This window comes from Stomoxys calcitrans, chromosome 5 (genome assembly GCF_963082655.1).
Source record: "Stomoxys calcitrans chromosome 5, idStoCalc2.1, whole genome shotgun sequence".
Classification (NCBI taxonomy): domain Eukaryota; kingdom Metazoa; phylum Arthropoda; class Insecta; order Diptera; family Muscidae; genus Stomoxys; species Stomoxys calcitrans.
This window is the reverse complement of record NC_081556.1, coordinates 62,531,473-62,553,657: the sequence shown is the minus strand read 5'-3', so window position 1 is coordinate 62,553,657 and position 22,185 is coordinate 62,531,473. Positions and strand designations below refer to the sequence as shown.

Genomic DNA, 22,185 nt, shown 5'->3' with positions numbered 1-22,185 from the left:
ATCATTGTTGCTTGTTTTATTGGGTTCAGTGGTTCGTTTTTCTTTATTTATTTGAGAAAAAGTTTATAAAAAAAGAAAACAATAAGTGCATATAAAGAATCCTGCTTTTGTATGCAAACAAAAACAATTGATTGCTGTCAAATTTCGCTCGAAAAACAATTAAAAATGTCAGCGTCTATTCCGAATGTAGCATAGAATACCAACGCTAATATACAAAAATCGGTACAAGTGAACCAGGTATGTGTCAATGTTAACTACAAACATTGTCCCCAAGTTGTTAAAATTTACAAGAATTTTCTCGTATGAAATGCGACATTTTAAATATTCAATACAATATCTAAATGATTTTCTTTTGGTTATCACATTACATTGGTATTTGTGTTCCACAAGTATTTTTCAATGTAGACCCATAGTGCCTTTTTATGTCAGAACTTTCACGATGTTTTTGAATGTTTGTTTAAGAGTTCGATTTTATTCATACCATACATGGGTACATGGATGACCATAACCATAAAAAGGCCTCTGTGTTGTGGGTTAAGCAAAGTTTTAGCATACCAGAAATAAAAATTACACAAAATTGTATTGTTTTTCTACAGGTTTTAGCCCCTCCCACAAAAATGGGCTGATTACGCTTATGCGGGTCGCCAGTCCATGACAATTAGCATTATTGAATTTAGTTAAGAGGTTGTTATATAATTGTGCGTATATCTAACGGAAATGAAATATTTATTTAAATGGTAATAATATCAAATAAGAATTCACTAATTGTAATAATTTAATTTAAAAAAAATGTGCCCACAATATTCCGGGATTTAGTGCCGAGACCGATATGCATTGTGAATTATTTAAGAAGTAACTGGGAGATAAATATTCATGCCCACTTTATAGAGCATCACATAAAATGGACATTTATTTAGGGTATTTCGATTTTCTATTTTTTGTGTCTTGTAGAATACATTGCCGTACAGAGAGTAATACACTTTAGTTGTTGCTATTTTAAGATCTTGAGTGTGCCTCTGCATCATTGGGGTATGATTTAATTCAGTACTCATTCAACAGCAGACGCGTATACATATAAAACTCGCATTCATGTCGTTGTGAAATAGGGACCATTTTTTGCTTATATTTTTTTTTGTCATGTATCAGAATGACTTTTTTCTGGGTTCAGCAGTTGGTCCAAAAATGCCGAGGAATAGATATGTTTATAGTAGCGACATAAATCGAGAATATCCAGTAACTAGAACTGGATCAGCACGAAAACATTTTCCTGGGAGAGAAACTTTGGTAGAAGAACGTCGCTTTGCTGCATATGGAACAAAAAATGTGCCATTTAATAACATATTACGTTCTGGGGTGCATGTCTACAACGAGAGAGAAATTGATGACGTTGTAGCGGGTGTCTCGTACACAAACTTCATGGATGGAGAGTACACGGGTGAATCCCACCCTGACGATGAGGATACATTAGAAGTTATTGATACTAACAATGTCGTACGCAATTTGACCGCTGTAGGTCGTTTTTTGGAAATGTTGCAGGGCCTACCATTGCCATGTCTATCGCTGACCACTTCGTGCATATGTTTCATTATAGCTATATTTATATCACCACGACCCTGCGCTCAAAATATTATCTATCCCGTTTTCAGATTGTCGTTTGGTACTTTATATCCAGCGTATGCCTCCTATAAAGCAGTGCGCACAAAGAATGTTAAAGAATACGTAAGGTTCACTATTTCTTTAAATCAAATTTTCTGCTTTATTATAATTCCGAATTTATTTGTAGGTCAAGTGGATGATGTATTGGATCGTGTACGCATTTTTCACTTGCACTGAAACTTTTACCGACATCTTCCTATCATGGTTTCCGTTCTACTATGAAGTTAAAGTTGTCATTGTGCTCTGGTTATTGTCGCCTGCAACGAAGGGTAGTTCAACTCTGTACAGAAAGTTTGTTCACCCTATGTTGACACGTCGTGAACAGGTGTGTGGTATTGAATTATTTTATGGTAGGATAATAACAAGCATATCCCATATAACTTTCAGGAAATTGATGAGTATCTCAACCAAGCCAAAGAACGCGGATATTCTGCTGTATTACAACTAGGTTCTAAGGGCGTCAATTACGCCACAAATGTTATTATGCAAACTGCCATTAAGGTAACATGACAATTTAAAATATTTTTATTTTCATTAACTCTAACTTACATGCCAATATACAATAAAATACACGTTAACATATTCAAATCAAGATAACACCTTAAAACTTACGCAAAATCATGTAATACAATTCTACTTCTATTGACAATCGAAACATTTTTCTCATTTTGCTAGACACGATTTTGATTTTCAGACCATCTTTCTCATACGGCATTCATCTGAAGTTAACTAGAATCAAAATGATGCATTAATTTATTTTGTGTCAGCTGTTACATTATAATTAATAATCGAGTTTGTTACATTATACCACAATAAAATATAAATATTCATGTATTTTATGTTAATTGTTTTTACACATTAAATTCTCTTAAGCAATTACAGTGGAGAGGATGATTTAATTACCAACTGATTGAGTTTTTGTTGTTATTCGGATTTTTTTTTATAATTTTATTTTATAGTTTGGAAAATATGGATAAGGGTATTCATTCGAAAGCTACCGTGGTGATTAAGCTAGCATGTTTTGCTGTGACATTGAAAAAATTGTTCATCAATCGTTATCCTATTGCAGCTCGATTAATAGAAAGACGTTAGGCACGCTGTTCATTTATAAACTATTCGTTTTTCGAAATGAAGATCAAGAGGAACTATTTTGAACAGTATTAATAGAATGTCAGTAGACATTACACAAATAAGATAAGGCACTTACCAGATAAAATTTACCATGGTTTCCCTGGCTTAATTTTTAAAATCTTATGAAATCACATATAAAGACCTATTTTGCAATCACGTAGATCTACGAGTGTCTCTAGACAAAAAATGTTCAGCTTGTTGATTTCTTTGAAGCCCTGGTGTTTGACAGTTACAAGCGGGTGCTTTATCGTGCTATTGTTGTAACAGTGTGTTGTTTCTTCATCCATTATACGTTGGCAAAGTTTCTATGAAATATCCAGATCTAGGAACTTCTTAATTAATCGAGTATGATAAAAAGGGACATGTGTAGTGTGGGCCGTGGATAAAGGGCGACACACAGGCAACATGTATTTGACATGTCAAATCTAGCTACTTTGAAAATTTTACACTTCGACTAATGTATATAAAACATTTAAATGAAAAGCAGATGTTGCAATAAATCTGAATTTGTATTTTTTTTTTTATTAAAATGATCTCTATATCCCTCAAACATTTGCATACAGAAGATACAATACATTTGAAAAATATATGCTGATTAGATCGTGCTCTATTCGTATCTTACATATAAAAGGACAGTTATATGGATAAAAATAGGACATGTCATATCAAATACATATAATTTAATAACATCTTAAGACGATTGTAGACTACACCTTAATGTCGGAATATGGGCAGAATACGGTATTCAACACCTGTCTGATTTAGAGGCTTTCCATTGGAATGCCTAATGTCTAGCTTTAGATCATGACGTTCCAACCTGATGTCTCTGAGCGGTAGTTTGTTGCCTATTCAAAAGATGTGATTTACAATAGATGAGTACAGGAAAACAGCCCTGTACATACCGCTTTGACAACATACAGTGGAAACAAAACCTACTATTAAAAATTAAAAATAGAACAAAATCAAATGTTTTTTTTTTTGTCGAATATTCGTTCAATTATGAATTTGATGAATATAGACATACACATATTAGAAATGTTAGGAGTTGACAATTTTTATGCTTTCATGGTTTCATACTTGGTTTCACCCCGCGATTACAGATAGCATGATTGGATTCGGCTTTTATGATTTTAGAAACGACAAAGGTCTTTAGGAAGTGGAAGTGTAAGGAAAAATATCCCGTGTATGATTGTCCGAAAATCAGGTACGAATGGGAAAGTAGAGTCAATACTTGTAAAAGCAATTTTAAATTCACATAAGTTGCTTCTTGGATGTATTTATATATATATATTTGATATGTCAGTAAATTATGACGAAATCGTATTTAGAGAAAAGTGTTCGAATATTCTGCGAGAAATTGTACATTGCAAATTTTGCCCATGAATATTCCACTAAGGAACAGTGGCAAACTTCTCACATATCAATGAGTGCACTCCGATTCAAGTTTAAGCTCAATGATAAGGGGCCTCCTTTTTATAGCCGAGTCCGAACGGCGAGCCGCAGCGCGACATCTCTTTGGTGAGAAGTTTTACATGGCATAGTACCTCACAAATATCGACAGCATTAGGAGGGGAAAACCACCGCTGAATTTTTTTCTGATGGTCTCGCCAGGATTCGAACACAGGCGTTCAGCGTCATAGGCGGACATGCTAACCTCTGCGCTACAGTGGCCTCCTGCGAGAAATTACAATACAAATTACTGCTGCAAGATTAGATATCATGAACCCAAAATCTGTCGAAACTATATCGAAATACATACTGCACTTCGTAATACACATTTTTAATACAATTGTGATAATGAAACTGGAAATGTGCTAAAATAATCCAAACCCCAAAATCTACAAACAAATATCGACCCATCTCAATCCTACCATTTCTGACCAACGCCTTTGAACTGGTTGTCCATGAACGGCACATCTGTATAACTACATTTATCGATGTCACCGAAGAAGTGAGATCAAGTTTGGATGATGCTTTGTCTGGTTTGTATTGGTCACTCCAAAGCATTTGATTGTGTTGACAATAGCATATTTGCAGAAAGCTTAAAAAGGAAGGAAGTCGTGTGCGCCCACAGAACATCAGATCTCTTTTAACGAAATCGTATATGGCTTTGAAATGTTGAGCCAATGTGACTCGAAAAGCAAAAATCGGCTAGAAATTATACACAACGCAGAACATGATATGTTTATGTTCTAAAGAGATAAGAACGTGATTTTTCGTTCACAAAAAATTTGCATCGAATTGCTTTTGTTGATTTACTAAATATTAGCACTCTCTCTCTAATGTAAAGTAGATCTCCCGAAAATCTCTGCAACAAACTCAAAATTGGTAGATCTAGCAGAAAAATTGTAATGGTACCCAATCGCCATCGTCTCCTGATATCTGAATGGCAATGTTGTTGTTGAAGCCGCATTTGTATGTGGAGGGTGGTGATCCTCGTCAAGCTCTTATAGGAGAGCAAGCTCGTTCCGGTGATCGCCGCGGGAACACAATGGCCATTAACTCGCCTTGTCATATCGAGCATCATAGGCACTCAGTATTTAAGCTAGAGCCGGTGTTGCCCGGCCTCTCACTGAGACTTTTCACTTGATATCGCTGATTGTCCGCGACTGCTGCTACAGCTACTCCGTATGGAGTATTCCACTATCCGCAACCTGGCTTCTCGTGATAAAAACACCACACATATTGGAGCTCAAAGTTTCAGCTTGTGTGGTGCTCATAGTTCTCCCGCGCCGGGTCTGACTGGCTAATTTTCTACAATGCTATTCGTATTTTTATAATTTCTTCCTTCATATTAACTTTGTTGTTGTAGCAGTGTGTTGTGTTCTATCTTTAGTCCGATGAATTTCCAAAACTAGGAACTCTGCGTTCAAAGGGATATGGGTCCAAGTCGAGTAGTCTGCTGGACAGTAAAACAGGGGACGTGTGCTAACAGTTCACAATCGGGACACACATCCCGCTTTTCTGGGGATAAAATTGATTTGTTATTGATTAACGGAAATGTCAAGAAATGTTACTTCCGGTTGATGTCAAATCTCCAAATCCACTGTAATAGGGAAAATATTTATTTGACTTTCAAAGGACAAAAGATCAGATTTTCTGTGTTAAAGCATTATTTCTATTAATTTTTAGTTGAATTATCTATGTTTACTTTTTATTTATTATGTAAAATTTTCGTTCCTTTTTTTCATTTTCAATCATCTTTAACTGATAACCCATTGTGATATCCATTGGCTATTCTCCACACCTAATTGCACGTGCACGCTAATAACAGACTTTTCATGGCTTAAATACCAATAGTAATCAAGAGCTGCGTATATTTCCATCATCGTATTCAGATGATGCCATTTACACTCGAAGCGTTCGAAGTACCCATAATAATTCAAACGAAAGCCAAGATTTAACACGCTCTAATTCCCTGCATTCTATTGGTACTACAACGCATATACAGTTTTCGGAAGATGATGACCGCCAATACGAAGATGGCATATCTCATGGTGCCGATAGAATCGACACAGGAGCTGCACGTATCCGCGATTTTCCGGCAAGAAAAACAAAATCTAAAGATACTGGGGAGGAAAATATAAAGCGTCAGAAAGCGCCAGAAAGTATAACACGTAGCCGTAGAAAATTGCGTGAACCCACGCCTGAAGAGGACGTAGACGTGGAATAATATTTCGCAGACGGGACGAAACACTCAGATCTCTTCGAATATAGTGCTATGCCATAACAAACTTACACCTACAACACGCATATACTCAATTTTTATATATACAAAATTTTAATTTATACTAATGATATTACAAAACCTAACAAATTGAAGTGTTCTTGTACAATAAACTTTTATAAACTTTAAATTAAAAGTGTTAATCCCTTATATCTAATTGTATGAACTAGGGTGGTGGTAATCTGGTGCAAACTATACGTCGCAGTTACAGTTTAAGTGATCTCTCAGAACCTGATGTTCATCGTACTCAAGATGAGGTTTGTGCAGGTAGTTCATTTATATTTTTAATAACAATACATTTCAATTATAGATTGATGATGTTGTAACAATGAGACCTCAACAAAGAATGTTACGTCCTCGGCTACATACACCAGTAGGTCGATCAACATCAGGTACTCGTCATTCGACTGGTATGTACTTTGCGGAAGTCGACGTCACAACCAAGGGCTCAGGAGATTTAAAGTAAGTTAATAATAATTTGTTATATTAGATAATTTATGGGCAATTCCTCCAAAATTTACCCCCATAGAGGCTGGTACTATGTTGCTTTTTGCGATATTTTTCCGTGATTACTATTTCATTCAGTAGGACATTCTCCATAACTTATGAAACAATTTTAATAAAAGTATTTTGTTATCATTGAGATTTTTATAGTGCTTCAAAAAAGTAATTGCGAAAAACATATGTTTTGGAGTGTGCAAAAACAATCATAATACCAGCCATAACACATAAAATTACAAACATAAATAAATTAAAACCTAATGGTTCAATTATGGGTAGCAACTAACCTTTAGTTGAGTTGCCGTTTGACAATGCAACCAAAATAAAAATTTGTATTTGTATATGTATGGCCGTCCGGCATCGAGAAAAAGTGTACACAAATAACCAAATCAGCACAAAAAAGGCTAAAAGTTGTAAAATAACATGAATAAAAACTTTATTTTTAATTTAAAGCACTGTTGAATTAATTTTTATTTCTTAACGTGTAAAAGATCATTATGTCATCGTTTGCTTCCCTTTTCAATGCTTTTCAGCTGTTACTTTTAGCTTGCTTTAGAAAAAAAGTGTAAAAAAAGTGTATTTGATTAAAGTTTATTCTAAGTTTTATTAAAAATGCATTTACTTTCTTTTAAAAAATCCGCAATTACTTTATGGGCAACCCAATATATCCCCTAGAGACTGCTTTTCCATAGCTGTTCCGGTCGGTAATCATTTGTATGTGCACTCATAAGCCGAAACAAAACAGCTGACACGTTGTCCTACATTTACGGTACGTTTACGGGAGCATAACCAGCCGTTTAATCATAATCACAACATGTGATATTAAGGTTTCTTTTATGTTGCACCAGTTTCATTACTAACATTGCCTTCCCATATTTTCACTCTATCAACTATTCTCCAGACACACACACTCATTCGCACAACTCGAGCTGCATTTGTGTTAGCCTCCATTTTTTGTAACATCAAATATTATTGATTTTTTTTTGGCAATTTTCACTATGATGATGTCTATCAGCACCAACACATTTGTAATGTAGAAACAAATGAACGGTTTGAACACAAAATAATCTAATTTACTTTTAATTTCACTGATAATTTACAAATATAAAAAACAAAGCAATTCCTAAGAAGTGGTTGCTGAAAAATCCCATTTTTGGCAGCTGGCGTCTTCACCTTCAGTTGCCATCAGTAATGTAAGCTTGTCAACTGACAAAGCGACTGAACTAAGGTTGCCAACCATAATCTATAAGATGTGGAAGCATTGATTCGAGTACAAAAATGTAATGTAATTAGAGCCGTTCTAAAGTCCCAAAAATTATCACTTTTCATGTAAGTAATAATACGCCGAAGGCCACCGTAGCGCAGTGGTAAGCATGTCTGCCTTTGACGCTGAACGCCTGGGTTCGAATCCTGGCAGAAACATCAGAAAATTTTTCAGCGGTGGTTAACCCCTCCTAATGCTGGCGACATTTATGAGGTACTTTGCCATGTAAAAACTTCTCCTCAAAGAGGTGTTGCTCTGCTGCACGCCGTTCGGACTCATTGATTTGTGAGAAGTTTACCCCAGTTCCATAATGGAATGTTCATGGGCAAATTAGCATTTACAATAATAGGCCAGATTGGCGTCATTGTTTTACAACAATGGTAGAAACCTTTCAATGCTGGTTTTAACCGTTACAAAATAATAAAATTTACCGTTGAAAATAAGTCTTTGAACTGCGCCAAGATTCAAGATGATGGACAGTCTTAGTACATTAATTTTGAAGTTTATGTGCATTACGCCCGTTACAAAAAAAAACTAAAAGTATTTTTTAGTTAGAAAACTTCAGGAAATTAGAAAATATCATTAATGTCTCTACATATCGTAATCTTTGGATAATCTTATAGTAACTATGACAAGACCAGAAGACCGATGGAAAGATCAAGTGTTGAGAGACACCTCGAAACTTGATTTTAGAAGGAACGTGGAAGATCTCGAGGCGCTTGGAACGCTTTTCTACGTTTGGCTAATGAGAAAAATGTTCTGTAATAGCCAAATAAAGTTGGTAAAGTAATTCGGTACTTTACTTTATACGGAGGAGTAGGTATATTTAAAGTGTTGCAGATATTATCGAATACAGTGTACAAATTCTCGGATTTATTATAGGGAATTCCGTTAACACGAATATAACACGCAACAGATAAAATGTCCTGCCATGTGATTTCAATGAGAATAGTTCTCGCATGCTCTTGATATTTTGCATTCAGTCTCTACCACAGAAATTCTATCACATAACGTTGTTATTGTTTCTTCAAATTGCAGTTGACGATCTTGCATGCTAACCACCAGCTTGGCATCAATTTCTTCGTATCTCTTGGTGATATGTGAGACAACTCTCCTCCCTTTCCTTCAATATTGCTTTTATTAATTGTAGATGTTCTATGTATTTTGAAGTGGGAGTTGATAACTCTGGTTTTTTGGCGTACTCCCCAACAAACCCGAAACCTCTTTCCCCCTTTTGACCGATGCCGTTAGTTTCTCCATGATTTCCTCTTGTGGTTTGTTGCATTTATTACAGAGAGTATTTGGTTCTTGATTTTACATTTTTATTTTGATCTTATAAAAACATACACCTATAAAGAGTTATACTCCGATAATATTGGGTTGCCCAAAAAGTAATTGCGGATTTTTTAAAAGAAAGTAAATGCATTTTTAATAAAACTTAGAATGAACTTTAATCAAATATACTTTTTTTTACACTTTTTTTCTAAAGCAAGCTAAAAGTAACAGCTGATAACTGACAGAAGAAAGAATGCAATTACGGAGTCACAAGCTGTGAACAAATTTGTCAACGCCGACTATATGAAAAATCCGCAATTACTTTTTGGGCAACCCAATATATTTTTCAAAAGAGTATATTTAAGTCTAATTACATTGTATGCACGAAAAAAATAACGTTAAAGCATAATATATGAACTTTGTGATATAAAGATAATCTGTAACGCCCGTTACAAAAAACTATTTAATTTTTGAAAGGTTACGGAATTGATTTTTAATTGAAACATAAAGTGGAGCGGACGCAAGAATTTTCTGTAATTGTAAGTCACTCCAGTATAGCGTTTTCTATTAGGCGGTTGATGATTGCGTTTATTTTCAGTGGAGCGGAAATAAGTGAAAAGATCGGACGAATCTTGTGAGGATGAACTCCTGGCGGACTCAAATGAAAATTCTGAATCCTGACTGTGGTCCGGTTTTTGCGGCTAAATCTCCACCATTGTAAGGCCACTTTTCTTCTTCCGTCGCTAAGCACTGAAGATTCAGTAGTAGCTAGCTTGTCTTAAAATATGTTACGGTAACCCTAACAATCTTCTGTTTTATTGTAATAATCTGGCAACTTCATGGCAGCGCAGCTGGCTCAACACTTTTTGTATTTCTGCACACACGCTGAGTAAAGTTGTAACCGTCAACCAATACACATCCCTGCGAGGTGCTCACAGCTACCCCATGCCGGGATGTTAATTGTCATTTGTTTTGCCAAAAACAAATGTTCAAATCACCTCTGATTTGTATAAATAAACGGTAACCACTTGAAATTTTTCGATACGACAGCTTTCAAGTGCGGTAATACATCCATTCGAAACGTGACGAAATCTTATTCGATATAAAAACGTACTCGATCACGTATGCGGTATTTCGGCCCAGGTTATAGACTGATTTGGACTGTACCTGGCAAGGTGGTTGACCAGATTTCGACCGAATCGGATAACAATTGCGGCTTTCAGTGGCTTGAGAAGTAAAGCGCATTTGCACAAGCCGTGCAAAATTTCAGCCAAGCCGGATTGCAATTGCGGCTGTGAGGGGCTCATATCCGAGTATTGTTCGATCTGGACCATACACGATATGGATATCGAGGAGTCTAATAATACTAAATGATCCAAATCGGGTTATAAATGGACATCTTATTGGCTCAAGATCTCAATTCGAGAGATCGCTCTATATGGCAGCTTTATTGTTTTAAGATTGTGAACGGTTGTCAAGAGGTCAAATACAATCCAGTTTTCCAAATTTTAACGAAATCGGATTAAAAATACCCATTTTATGAACTCAAAAAGGTAAATAGGGAGATCGGTGTAGGTGGGGCTATATCAAGATAACGTCCGATATAGCCCATTTTCGCGCTTAACCCACCTATGATAAAACAATTATCTTTGCAAAATTTCAGCCCGATATCTTAATTTTTCAAGGCTATAGCATGATTGCAACAGACGATTGTAGACTCGAAAATGGATATTTCGATGTATTGCAAACGGAGTGACAAACATTAATATACATGCGCTTTACTTCGGAATTTGTCAGACATTGAGAAAAACTGCTGTCCAAGATAACCGATAATAATCGATATTCAATACAAACGCAATGTTGCATTTGAATTTCGAAGGAAATTTGCTGTAAATCTCCTCAAATAAGTAGATTTGCTCACACTGAAAATGTATGGGAAACCTCGTTGCAAAACAAGAGATTTCCGAAATCTCGTCGCAAATCTAGATTTGCTCCAAGTGGAAACATGGCATTACTTACTCACGCTTAATTTCGTTGAAAAATAACAACACTCACTTGTAACAGAAACTGTGTTCTATTTATCTATTCGCACTGAATGTTGGAAAACGAAGAAACGGGTACATTCAATTGTAACTGTGTACGTCTTTACAAGGAATATATCGAACGCTTTCCGCGAAAATGATGTAGGCGACATTTTTCTGATTTTCGTTTTTTGATAGATATAGACAGAAGATAGCAAATTGCGTCTCTTCTCCATATCGGAGCTGTATCATGTACCGTTTTGAAATGAGAACGAAAATGATTTTGGTATAAGCAAGCGCCATTTAAGGTTTGTTTACATTTTTGGGTGGCCGCGAAATAGAGTATCTCAAGGCTCAAAGTCAGAGACAAGATAATTTGAGCGTTTCGTGTGACCATCGCATCAATGGAATCCCTTACGACAGAAATGAGAACTTGAATGCGATTTTTGATGGTATATGCACTGCCATAAACATTTCAACGCCACCATAGAAAGCTATATATCACGTAAATAACAAAAACATGCGTAATCCCCAGGATGGTGCTATAATTGTGCAAATTCTTACACAATATTAACAATATTTTAAAAATGGCCTCAGAGTACAGGAAAATATATAAAACTCAGCTACGACTTCATAGTATTGGGTTCGACTCTGATGCACCAATATATGTATATGTAAATGAGAACCTGACATCTACAAATTTTAAAAATTCTGCAAGTCGCATTAAATTTGAAAAGGCGCAAAACTATTACAACTGCCAAAACTTTTCGTGGTCTTATCTACATACGGCAAGGAGCAAACTCTGTGCCCGTCTTAGTAGAGAACATTGCTGAACTAAACCATTTTTTTCAGTCAGCAACTACTTAAAATAACTTAAATTTAATTTTATTAAAGTATTTCTCAACTTTTATATAATTGATATTTTTGTTAAATCAGTTTTATATATTATCACAGTCTTATATATTATCATATCTCAAAAATTGCGTTGCCTGTTCTTCACTCAAATGTAACTAACAAATAGGGCAACGAGTTCTAAAGACGGAACACGGTCTAATGCGCATAATGTCAAAGCAGGATACTGGACGCAACATTTGCCACGTCAATACACAAAGTTTGAACGGCAAAATTGACGTAAACATAAACGTAGAAGTAGACGTAGTAGACATAATATGCGTCTCTGAAACATGGTTCACCGAATCAGTTGCTGATAATATGATAAAAGTCGACGGATACAATGTTTTCCTTAGGAGGTGGTGTGGCGATTTATGTAAAAATATCATATCACTATTTATTTGGAATCAAGGTCTATAGACCAAACCACATATGACGTAAACATAAACGTAGAAGTAGACGTAGTAGACATAATATGCGTTTCTGAAACATGGTTCACCGAATCAGTTGCTGATAATATGATAAAAGTCGACGGATACAATATTTTCCTTAGGAGGTGGTGTGGCGATTTTTGTAAAAATATCATATCACTATTTATTTGGAATCAAGGTCTATAGACCAAACCGCCATATTCAATTTGATGACCTGATAAATGGGCTGCTTGAGGTTGCTACGCAGTATGCTGATAAGATAGTTGGAGGTGACTTTAACTCTAATGTTATTAAGGAGGCTTATACAACGTAAATAAATAGTACCATAACTACCCACTGTACCTCAAGTAATAATACCTTGTTGGACCTTTTTATCGTCACTAACATGGAGAAAGTTTTGTTACATGGTCAACTGAGTTGTCCTTGCTTCTCAAAACATAACTTAATTTTCTTAACGTATGATATTTTAAAAATTGTAAACTCCGACTCATGTCGGAATATCTCAATGTAAATTGGAATCGAATGTTCGGTTTTCTTACAGAGGATGATCAACTCGCATTTTTTACCTCAACAAATTTTTCGAACTTGTCAAAACCATAAAGAATGGTTTAATAAAAACATTAATTAAAAAAAAAGAGACGTGGCTTACAATAGGTGGAAAAAAAATCAAATCAGAGCGGTTTTACGATGAATTTCGACTTAGAGCAGAGGTTAATAAGCTACTTACCACAAGCCAGTATCCTGCGAAATGGAAACATACGAAGATAGTTCCCATTCCTAAGTCTAAAAATGAAAACGACTATCGCCCAATCTCAATATTGCCTTACCTAAAGTTTTCGAACACGCATATTTGGATGAACATTGCCTGTTATCGGAAAAAACCGTCTGGATTTAGACCAAATCATAGTTGCGTGGCAGCATTGATAGATGTCACGGATGACTTAAGATCTGTAATTGACAATGGACTTGCAGCCTTTCTGGTACAGTTAGACCATTCCAGCCTTTGATTGCGTTGACCACGATACACTTTGCCACAAACTAAAGCACTTTTTCAATTTTTCCAACACTGCTATTACGCTATCAAACTATCTGCAAATCATCACAATCAGTTGTTTTTTGTAGTGTCATATCCCGCTATTAGCATTGAATAGAGGTGTCCCTCAAGGTTCTATCTTGGGGCTACTTCTGTTATCTATGTACATAAATAATTTGTCACATAAACTTAAATACTCAAACATTCATATTTATGCAGATGATCTGCAAATTTATTTTCATTGTCCCAAATCGACATTATCAGATGGTGTACTCAAACTAAACAGCGATCTCTGAAAAGTACATGCATGGGCCACAGCGAACAAACTTCTTATTGATTGATTGATTTTAGCAATCAACTAAATGTCAAAGCTCTTATAAGGCTACATAAAATCGTATACAAAAAAGTGCCAGAATATCTTTACAAGCAACTGGAGTTTGGCAGAATAAGCAGAAGAATACTAATCGTCCCCAAGCGACGTAACCTACTAGTGTCCGAATAGCATTTTTTTTCTTAACTCCATCCGTCTTTGGACTTCCATATAATTTTTAAGCAAAGCAAGCAAATTTAGAATGGCCTTATTTGCTATGTATTAAAGCTTTTTATACAACTTATAATTATTAATTTCATTTTAAATTAAAATGAAAATAGCAAATTTATACTTCAATTAATTTAAACTGAACTATTCGTATGTAAGTAACCAAAAGCTGTACACACACTGTTTATCATTTGCATTCAAATACTCTTATTAAAAAGATTGTAAATCTTGTTGTATATGAAATCATGAAATAAATGAAATCTAAGAGTCCTCAGAAAATTTTGCGTGAAAATCAGTTCACAAATGACCAAGCTATTGCTATTCTCCCCAAAGACGTGTCTTTGGGGAGAAGTTTTTATATGGTAAATAACCTCACAAATGTAGCCAGCATTCAGCCTCATAGGCCCATATGCTAACCTGTGCGCTACGGTGGCCTTCAAAATGCTTTTGTGTGAGAATCATAATTTGGTGGCAGACTGGGGCCGAATTACCGCATACGTGAACGAGTAAAATCGTTCGAAATCTTTATTGTGAATTATGTATCTTTTTATTGGATGGAAATTTTTAAAAATTTAAGAACACTAATGTTTGATCATTATTTACAAAAACTTTGTTATAAAAAATCAAACCAAAAGTGGGGCTTCTTTAGCTTTTAGAGCGCATATCGGATGGAAGATATATATGGGAACACCATCTAAATCTGGATCGATTTTTATGAAATTTTCTACATGTACTGGGACATCAAAATAAAACATCTCATGCAAAATTTTGTAAAGATCGGACCAAAATTGTGGACGGACAGATAGACGGAAAAAACTAAATCGAATCAGGAAGTGATTCTAAGCCGATCGGTATACTTATCAATGTGTCTAACTCGCCTCCTTCTCAGCGTTGCAAACAAATGCACAAAGTTATAATACTCTGTACCACAGTGGTGGTGTAGGGTATAATAATATGACCAATAGAAAACAGTTCAGTGTGCACATAGGTCATCAAAAAGCTCTCTCCATCTAACTCTGTCGTTGGCCAAAGCCTTGTCTTGATTCCAAGATACATGAGTTGTTTCCAACCCTCTTTTCAAACAGCGGATCCATGTGTTTCTCGGGCGTCTCCTCCTACGCTGTCCTTGCAGATTCCAGTCAAGGACATTTATCGCAATATACTCGCGTGGTCGGCGTAGAATATGACCCTACCAACCAAGTCCATTTTCTATTCCTGATTTCTACGTTGACTGGGATAGGTTTGTTCTTATTGGCACTTCTTCATTTGAAATACGATTTGGCCAGAAAATTCGAAGTACTTGTCGTAGGCAGCGATTTATAAAAACATGGATATTGCGGGAAGTCGCTTGTATCAAGCTCCACGTTGTACAGCCACATAATAAAATAGATTTCACTCTACCGTTGAAGATCCCGACAAAACCTGTGATTCTGACTTTGGTATTATATAAGCTGTCAATGCCTCTCCAAACCTTTGTTGAGTTTAAAAAAGGCGCTTCTAGCCTTCTTGATACATTCGGGGATGTCTGCTACTGACTCTCCGCTCGTAGTAATTTTGCTGTCAAGACAGGAAAAGTTGTAAACATCTTCAATGACATGCCGTTTGTAGTGATCGGTGTCAGATTTGTTGTCCCTATCCTCATCAATTTGGTCTAAGTTATGCTTATTTTCAGGCCTTCTTTAGCCGCTTTTTCATTCAAGCGTTCCAATCTTGCTTTTATGTGCTTAAAGTAAATCGCAAAGAGGCATATATCATCCACGTGTAGTCGATGGCTCCAAGGAAGTCGTTGAAACAGGTTGCCTCAGCATTTGTCGCCTCTAAAGGATGGTACTATATTCGTTTTCCACAGTTGAAAATACACATTTTCACGGTTACTTTTTGAAACACTACAAAAATCTAAATGAAAACATAATACTTTATGAAGATTCTTTCTTAAGTAATGAGAGAATGTCCTACTGTTTTTTTCCTTCAAATTCTATTATCTTAAAAAAGTAATCAAGAAAAAATGTCGCGAAAAATAAACATAATTGAAAAGAGCGCCGTCGCTCCCGAAAGGACGGATTTCTTTTCCATTAAAACGGACTGAATCTTCAGCATTCCTATACAGCTCCCTAAACAGCGTCACTATCTTTTCTGGGATGCCCCTATTTAACAGCGTGGTCCACATAGAGCTTCGTGAAACTGTGTCAATAGCACACTCGAAGTCGATGAATAGAAGGTATAGGTGAAAATTACTCTCTGCAGACTGTTCAATGATTATACACAAGGAATTGAAGTAGTCGGCACAAGAACGGTCTGGCCGGAAATTCGCCTATTCCTTCCGCAAAATGCAGTCAAGTGCAGGCGGAATACGCTGAAGCAGAATACTTGTCATTACCTTATTTATTGCGTTTAGCAATATAATCCCTCTCCAGGGTGAGGTCCCCCTTCTTTGGGATCGTGACCATGATTCCCTTCTTCCATCTGAGAGATTAATTGGGTTGATTGATTGAACAAAAGGTGTGCTCCATATCTTAACAGTTCGGCAGGTACGTTGTCAGGGACGGCTGATATGCCGTTTTTGAGTGAGACCAAAACGGCCTCAATTTCTCCGCAGATTGATAGGGCTGTGATCGGTGTCAGATCGGTGAGGGTTTGGGCGCACTGGGGGAGTAAGAGTAGCTTACGTCCTCGGTTGTTGGTCTTCAGAGATGAAAAATCCGCTCCATTGCTCTAATTACTGTTCGGGCGTTGTTAATTCCTATCCGTCCTCATCTTTTATTAATGGTTTGGGTATCTTTTAGGTGAAAGGGTTGTTACTATCGATGTCGGCTCCTCGTTTAGTTTTACATTCATCAGCGAACCCAGGAAGTATGCCGATAAGTACGTGGTCGATTTTATTACAGGTTTTTGTTGTCGTAGCCACATTTTCAGGTGGTGACGGCCATCCTCGTCAAGCTCCTGTAGGTGAGCAAGCTCCTTCCGGTCCAAAGGACCGATCGCCGCGGTAATAGGGTGGCCGTTAGTTATTTTAAGGCGTCAATAAAGCGGGTTATTAATGTCATATCGAGCATCATAGGCACTCAGAATTTGTGCAAGAACCGGTGCTGTACGGCCTCACTGAGACTTCGCTCGATACCGCTGATTGTCCGCGACTGCCGTTGCAGCTACTCCATATAGAGCATTCCACTATCCGCAACCTGTGGACGCGACCGGTAGCTCGCAGCTAAGTTTCTCGTGACAGTAATGAACACCACACAGATCGGACCTCAATTTTCCCGCCTGTGTGGTGCTCACTGCTATCCCGTGCCGGTTGATTACAGGTGTTTCCGCAAGTATATTTTTTAAAAAATAACAAGTTCCTTGCACAGTAGTCAACCAATCTGTCGCCATTGCCATTCATGGTATCGCCAAGTCTTTGAATTCCCATGATTGATCGTAGAATATTTTTGTTATTCCCTTTCTTGGCATTTAAATCCTCGATAACAAATTTAATGTTTCCTTTTGGTCACTGAATGGAGTTGCGAATGGAATTGATTCTTTGTTTCGTCGTAAATATTTTGCGGAGTTTCGAATTTAATCTAGCCGTCATGATACGTTCAGATATGACATTGTATTGAGCCATCCAAAAAATCCAAATTTTACTAGACGGTTTAAAATTTGTTTTTGGTCTTTTACTAAAGCATATTTACGAAAAAGAAAAATATTTTTTTTATATTTGCTGTATGACGGGGTTTTATGTCGCTTACATCGTTTTTTACGGGTAAGCTCAAAAGGCAAGTTCTGACCAACATTAAAGTACAGATTTTCTTGAAGTTTTGCACAGATGACTTTTAAGGCATAGAGACAGAGCATACTCAAATTGGTTGAAATCGATTCAGATTTAGTTATAGCTCCCATACCTATGTTTGTTCGATTTGGACTAATATTTCAATTTTTTGTCAACTGATCGTCACGGAAAAGGTTCTTATGACTTGAGATTACTGGAGGATTTTACAGAAATCGGTTCAGTTTTAAATATAGCTTTCATATATATGTTTCGACCAATATTCACATCTAGAACCTTGCATGCAGATTTATCTACCGACCTTCATCAAATTTTTCACAATGGCTCCAACTATGTGCATAGAATTTGATAGAAATTTGTTCAGATTTAAAAATAGCTCCCACATTTATGTTTGACCGATTGCAGCTAATATTGCAATAATGTGGTCATTTGTCCACCGATCCTCACAAAATAGACTCGTAGGATTCTCTTATGACATTTGAAATTTCAATGATAATGATAAGGGACCTCGTATTTATATTCGGGTCCAAACAGCATGCCGCAGTGCGACACCTCTTTGGGGAGAAGTTTTTATACGGTAAAGAACCTCACAAATGTAGCCAACATTCAGCCTCATAGGCGGATATGCTAACCTGTGCGCTACGGTGGCCTCCAAAATGCTGTTATGTCAGTATCATAATTTGTTGGCAGACTACTTATTAACATCGAAATTAGCCATGACTGACAATTTTTCTCAAAAAGGCTGTAATTTCGAAATTAACATCTTCATTTTGTTGATGTGATTATCCAAAGAAAAAGGAAATGGAAAGACGTGAGTGTGAGCGAATTGAGATGTACAGGAGTCAGAATGAAGTCCGGAAATTCTACCAAAGAATTAAACACCAAACCGATGGCTTTGGTGCAGGCACATCCTCCTGCAGAGACAAAGAAGGAAATCTGGTAACTGACACATGTTGTCTGTGTCAGGATAGGAAAGATATGGAAAGAACATTTTACCCAACTGCTAGTGTCTGATGTTGGCGGCGAAGAGGATACCGCAGAACCAATCCCTGATGATGGTATAGAATGTTTACCTCCTAGTCAGAATGAGGTCCAAGTAGCAGTAACCCGACTAAAGAACAACAAGGCAGCAGGAGCCGACGGGTTACCCGCTGAACTATTTAAGACCGGAGGCGACACGCTGATAAGGCGTATGCATCAGCTTATCTGCGCAATCTGGCTAGAAGTACGCATACCCGATGATTGGAACCTCAGCAAATTATGTCCCGTACACAAGAAAGGAGACAAGACGGAATGTGCCAACTACAGAGGAATAAGTCTCCTCTCCATCGCATGCAAGATACTAGGATAAGATAAGATTAAAACCTAAGGTTAATGAGAAAATTTGGCCCTATCATTGCGGCTTTAGACCAGGTAAATCCACCCTAGACCAGATATTCACACTGCGCCAAATCCTGGAAAAGACCCGAGAAGGACAAATCAACACCTACCACCTCTTTGTTAACTACAGAGCCGCCTTCGATACTTCTTTACGTTCAAAGGTATTTCAAGCCATGTCTGAGTTTGGTATCCTTGCAAAATTAATAAGACTCTGCAGGATGACACTTGCTGATACGCGTTCCTCAGTAAGAATAGGAAAGAATCTCTCCAAACCATTTAATACCAAACAAGGTTTCAGACAAGGAGACAGCCTCTCATGTGATCTCTTTAATATCCTGTCGGAGAAGATTATACGAGATGCAGAAGTGAATAGATATGGCACACTAATCACAAGAGAGCACATGCTACTCACCTATGCCGACGACATCGATATCATAGGTCGATCACCGGAAGTAGTAACTGCACCCTTTGAAAGAATATAAAGAGAGTCAGTGAAAATGGGTCTGGCAGTAAATGGAGATAAAACGAAATGGATGGTTTCCACTCCCAAAAAGCCTTGTACAACCGAGCAGATAAAGAACATGGAGAAAGTTGGGAACCACAACTTTGAGATAGTCAGTAACTTTATATACCTCGGCACCGCCGTAACCGAAACGAATGACACCAGTTTTGAGATAATGCGAAGAATAATACTGGCAAACAGATGCTATTTTGGACTAAATAAGCAGTTTAGAAACAAGGCCACCCCTCGACGGACGAAGACTACACTTTACAAGACACTGATACTACCCGTGCTATTATATGGTTCTGAAGCATGGGTACTTATGAAAGCAGATGAGGCAGTGCTTGGAGTATTTGAGAGAAAGATTCTTCGTAAAATATATGGACCAGTTTGCGTTAACGGAGAATATAGGCGACGTATGAACCACGAGCTGTATGAGCTGTATGACGACGATAGCATAGTTACACGCATCAAAATACAACGGCTGCGTTGGCTAGGTCATGTTGTCAGAATGGACGAAGAAGCTCCAGCAAAGAAGTCTTTTGAAGGCAAACACGGTGGTACACGCAAACCTGGAAGACCAAAAGCCCGATGGAAAGATCAAGTTGTGGGAGACACCTCGAAACTTGGTGTCAGAGATTTTAGAATGAGCGCAGAAGATCGAGGCGCTTGGAACGCTATTCTACATTCGGCTAGTGGAAGAAATATTCTGTCATAGCCAATTAAAGAAGAAGAAGGTTATCCATTTCTTCAATTCACATATGTTTCTCATTGACTTTACTCTGTTGCTGAGTATAGATTTTTGATGGTATGCCTGGAGAATATTCCAAGCATCTCTTGCATACGTACAATTTGAAATACGAAAAAAATCACTCTCTTCCAACGTGAGACCAATCAAAATAAATGCTTCTGTATAGTATTCTTTCCACTCTATTACATTCCTTTTCCTTTTTGAACAAAAGTTGCATACGATATTTCCAAATGCATTATCGCGCTTCAGTTTCATAAACAGCAGCTTTGACATGTCCATAATATTTTATATATTAATTAGTATAATGACAATTTTTACAAAAAAGCGAAAATCCTTGCATTTGTCCTGCTTAGCTGTACTATAAGTTTTTATCAATCCCATGGCAGCCGGTTGTACGCACCGGATTGACCCGATGGAATCTTCATCGGCAAGGGCTGCCGCCTCAGTGTACGTGTTCGTCTTTTTTCGTCATGGGAGAGGCACATCCCGGAGTGCCTTCTCCGTATGCTTCTGGTCCGTGCCGGGATTGAAAAGAACCCCGGACCCTGGTTCTGTTCCGTTTGCCAGAACCGCCTTCATCATCGGTCAGTGTCGGTGAGGTGTAACCGGTGCTTGGAGTGGGTACATTTCCGTTCTTGCTCTGGCCTAACTTCGCTACGGGAGTATAGTCATACTGGCTATGTCGCTAGGTGCTGTGCGAACATAGCCAGCAGTGGGTCACAAGCGTCGCCTTCGGCGTCCTCGTCGTCGGACTATGTGACCCCCCCGACCTCTCCCGTACGGCAATTTATGCAACGACAGCACCCTAGCCCTACTATTGCCAGGCCAGTGTCGGGAAATGTATCGTTCTTGCAGTTAAACTGCAATGGACTGCGAGGCAAGATTGATGGGATTGTAGATTTTATGAGTCGGAAGAGCATATCGGTCGCAGCGATCCAGGAGACAAAGCTGACTAACACCTGCAGCTTGCACAGTTGTCACGGCTACAATGTGCTACGTAAGGATCGCTCAAGGAATGGAGGTGGGGGATTGGCCTTCGTTATACACCATTCAGTGCAGTATAGACCTATCTCGCCTGCGCTTGACGCTAGTGACCCATACATGGAATGTATGGGGGTAGCAGTCAGGTCTGGTACTGCCGAGATAGAGATATACAACGTGTATATACCGCCGGTTGGTAGCTGTGTCCCGATTAATGGCCAGGCCTACAGCCCCGACATAAGTGGGTTGCTATCTGGCCATAGTCGTCTGGTTCTGGGGGATTTTAATGCACATCACTCGTCATGGCATTCTCCCCTAGGTAACGACCAGCGTGGCA

The 22,185-nt window shown here is 37.6% G+C and overlaps 1 protein-coding gene across 3 annotated transcripts in view; it reads left to right on the top strand.

Moving 5' to 3' along the window:
• Positions 1–1,046: 1,046 nt before the first annotated feature.
• LOC106095087 (receptor expression-enhancing protein 4) overlaps positions 1,047–22,185 on the top strand; it is a 52,931-nt gene continuing 31,792 nt past the window's right edge. For 2 of the 3 annotated variants that reach the window (XM_059370244.1, XM_059370243.1), the window contains exons 1-5: positions 1,047–1,719; positions 1,784–1,981; positions 2,044–2,157; positions 6,685–6,771; positions 6,825–6,976. In XM_059370244.1, the coding sequence (XP_059226227.1) occupies positions 1,138–1,719; positions 1,784–1,981; positions 2,044–2,157; positions 6,685–6,771; positions 6,825–6,976 (1,133 nt within the window). In that variant the 5' untranslated portion in view covers positions 1,047–1,137. Of the gene's footprint in view, positions 1,720–1,783; positions 1,982–2,043; positions 2,158–6,061; positions 6,645–6,684; positions 6,772–6,824; positions 6,977–22,185 lie in introns of those variants that run through there. The other variant, XM_013262327.2, reaches the window with a different exon arrangement.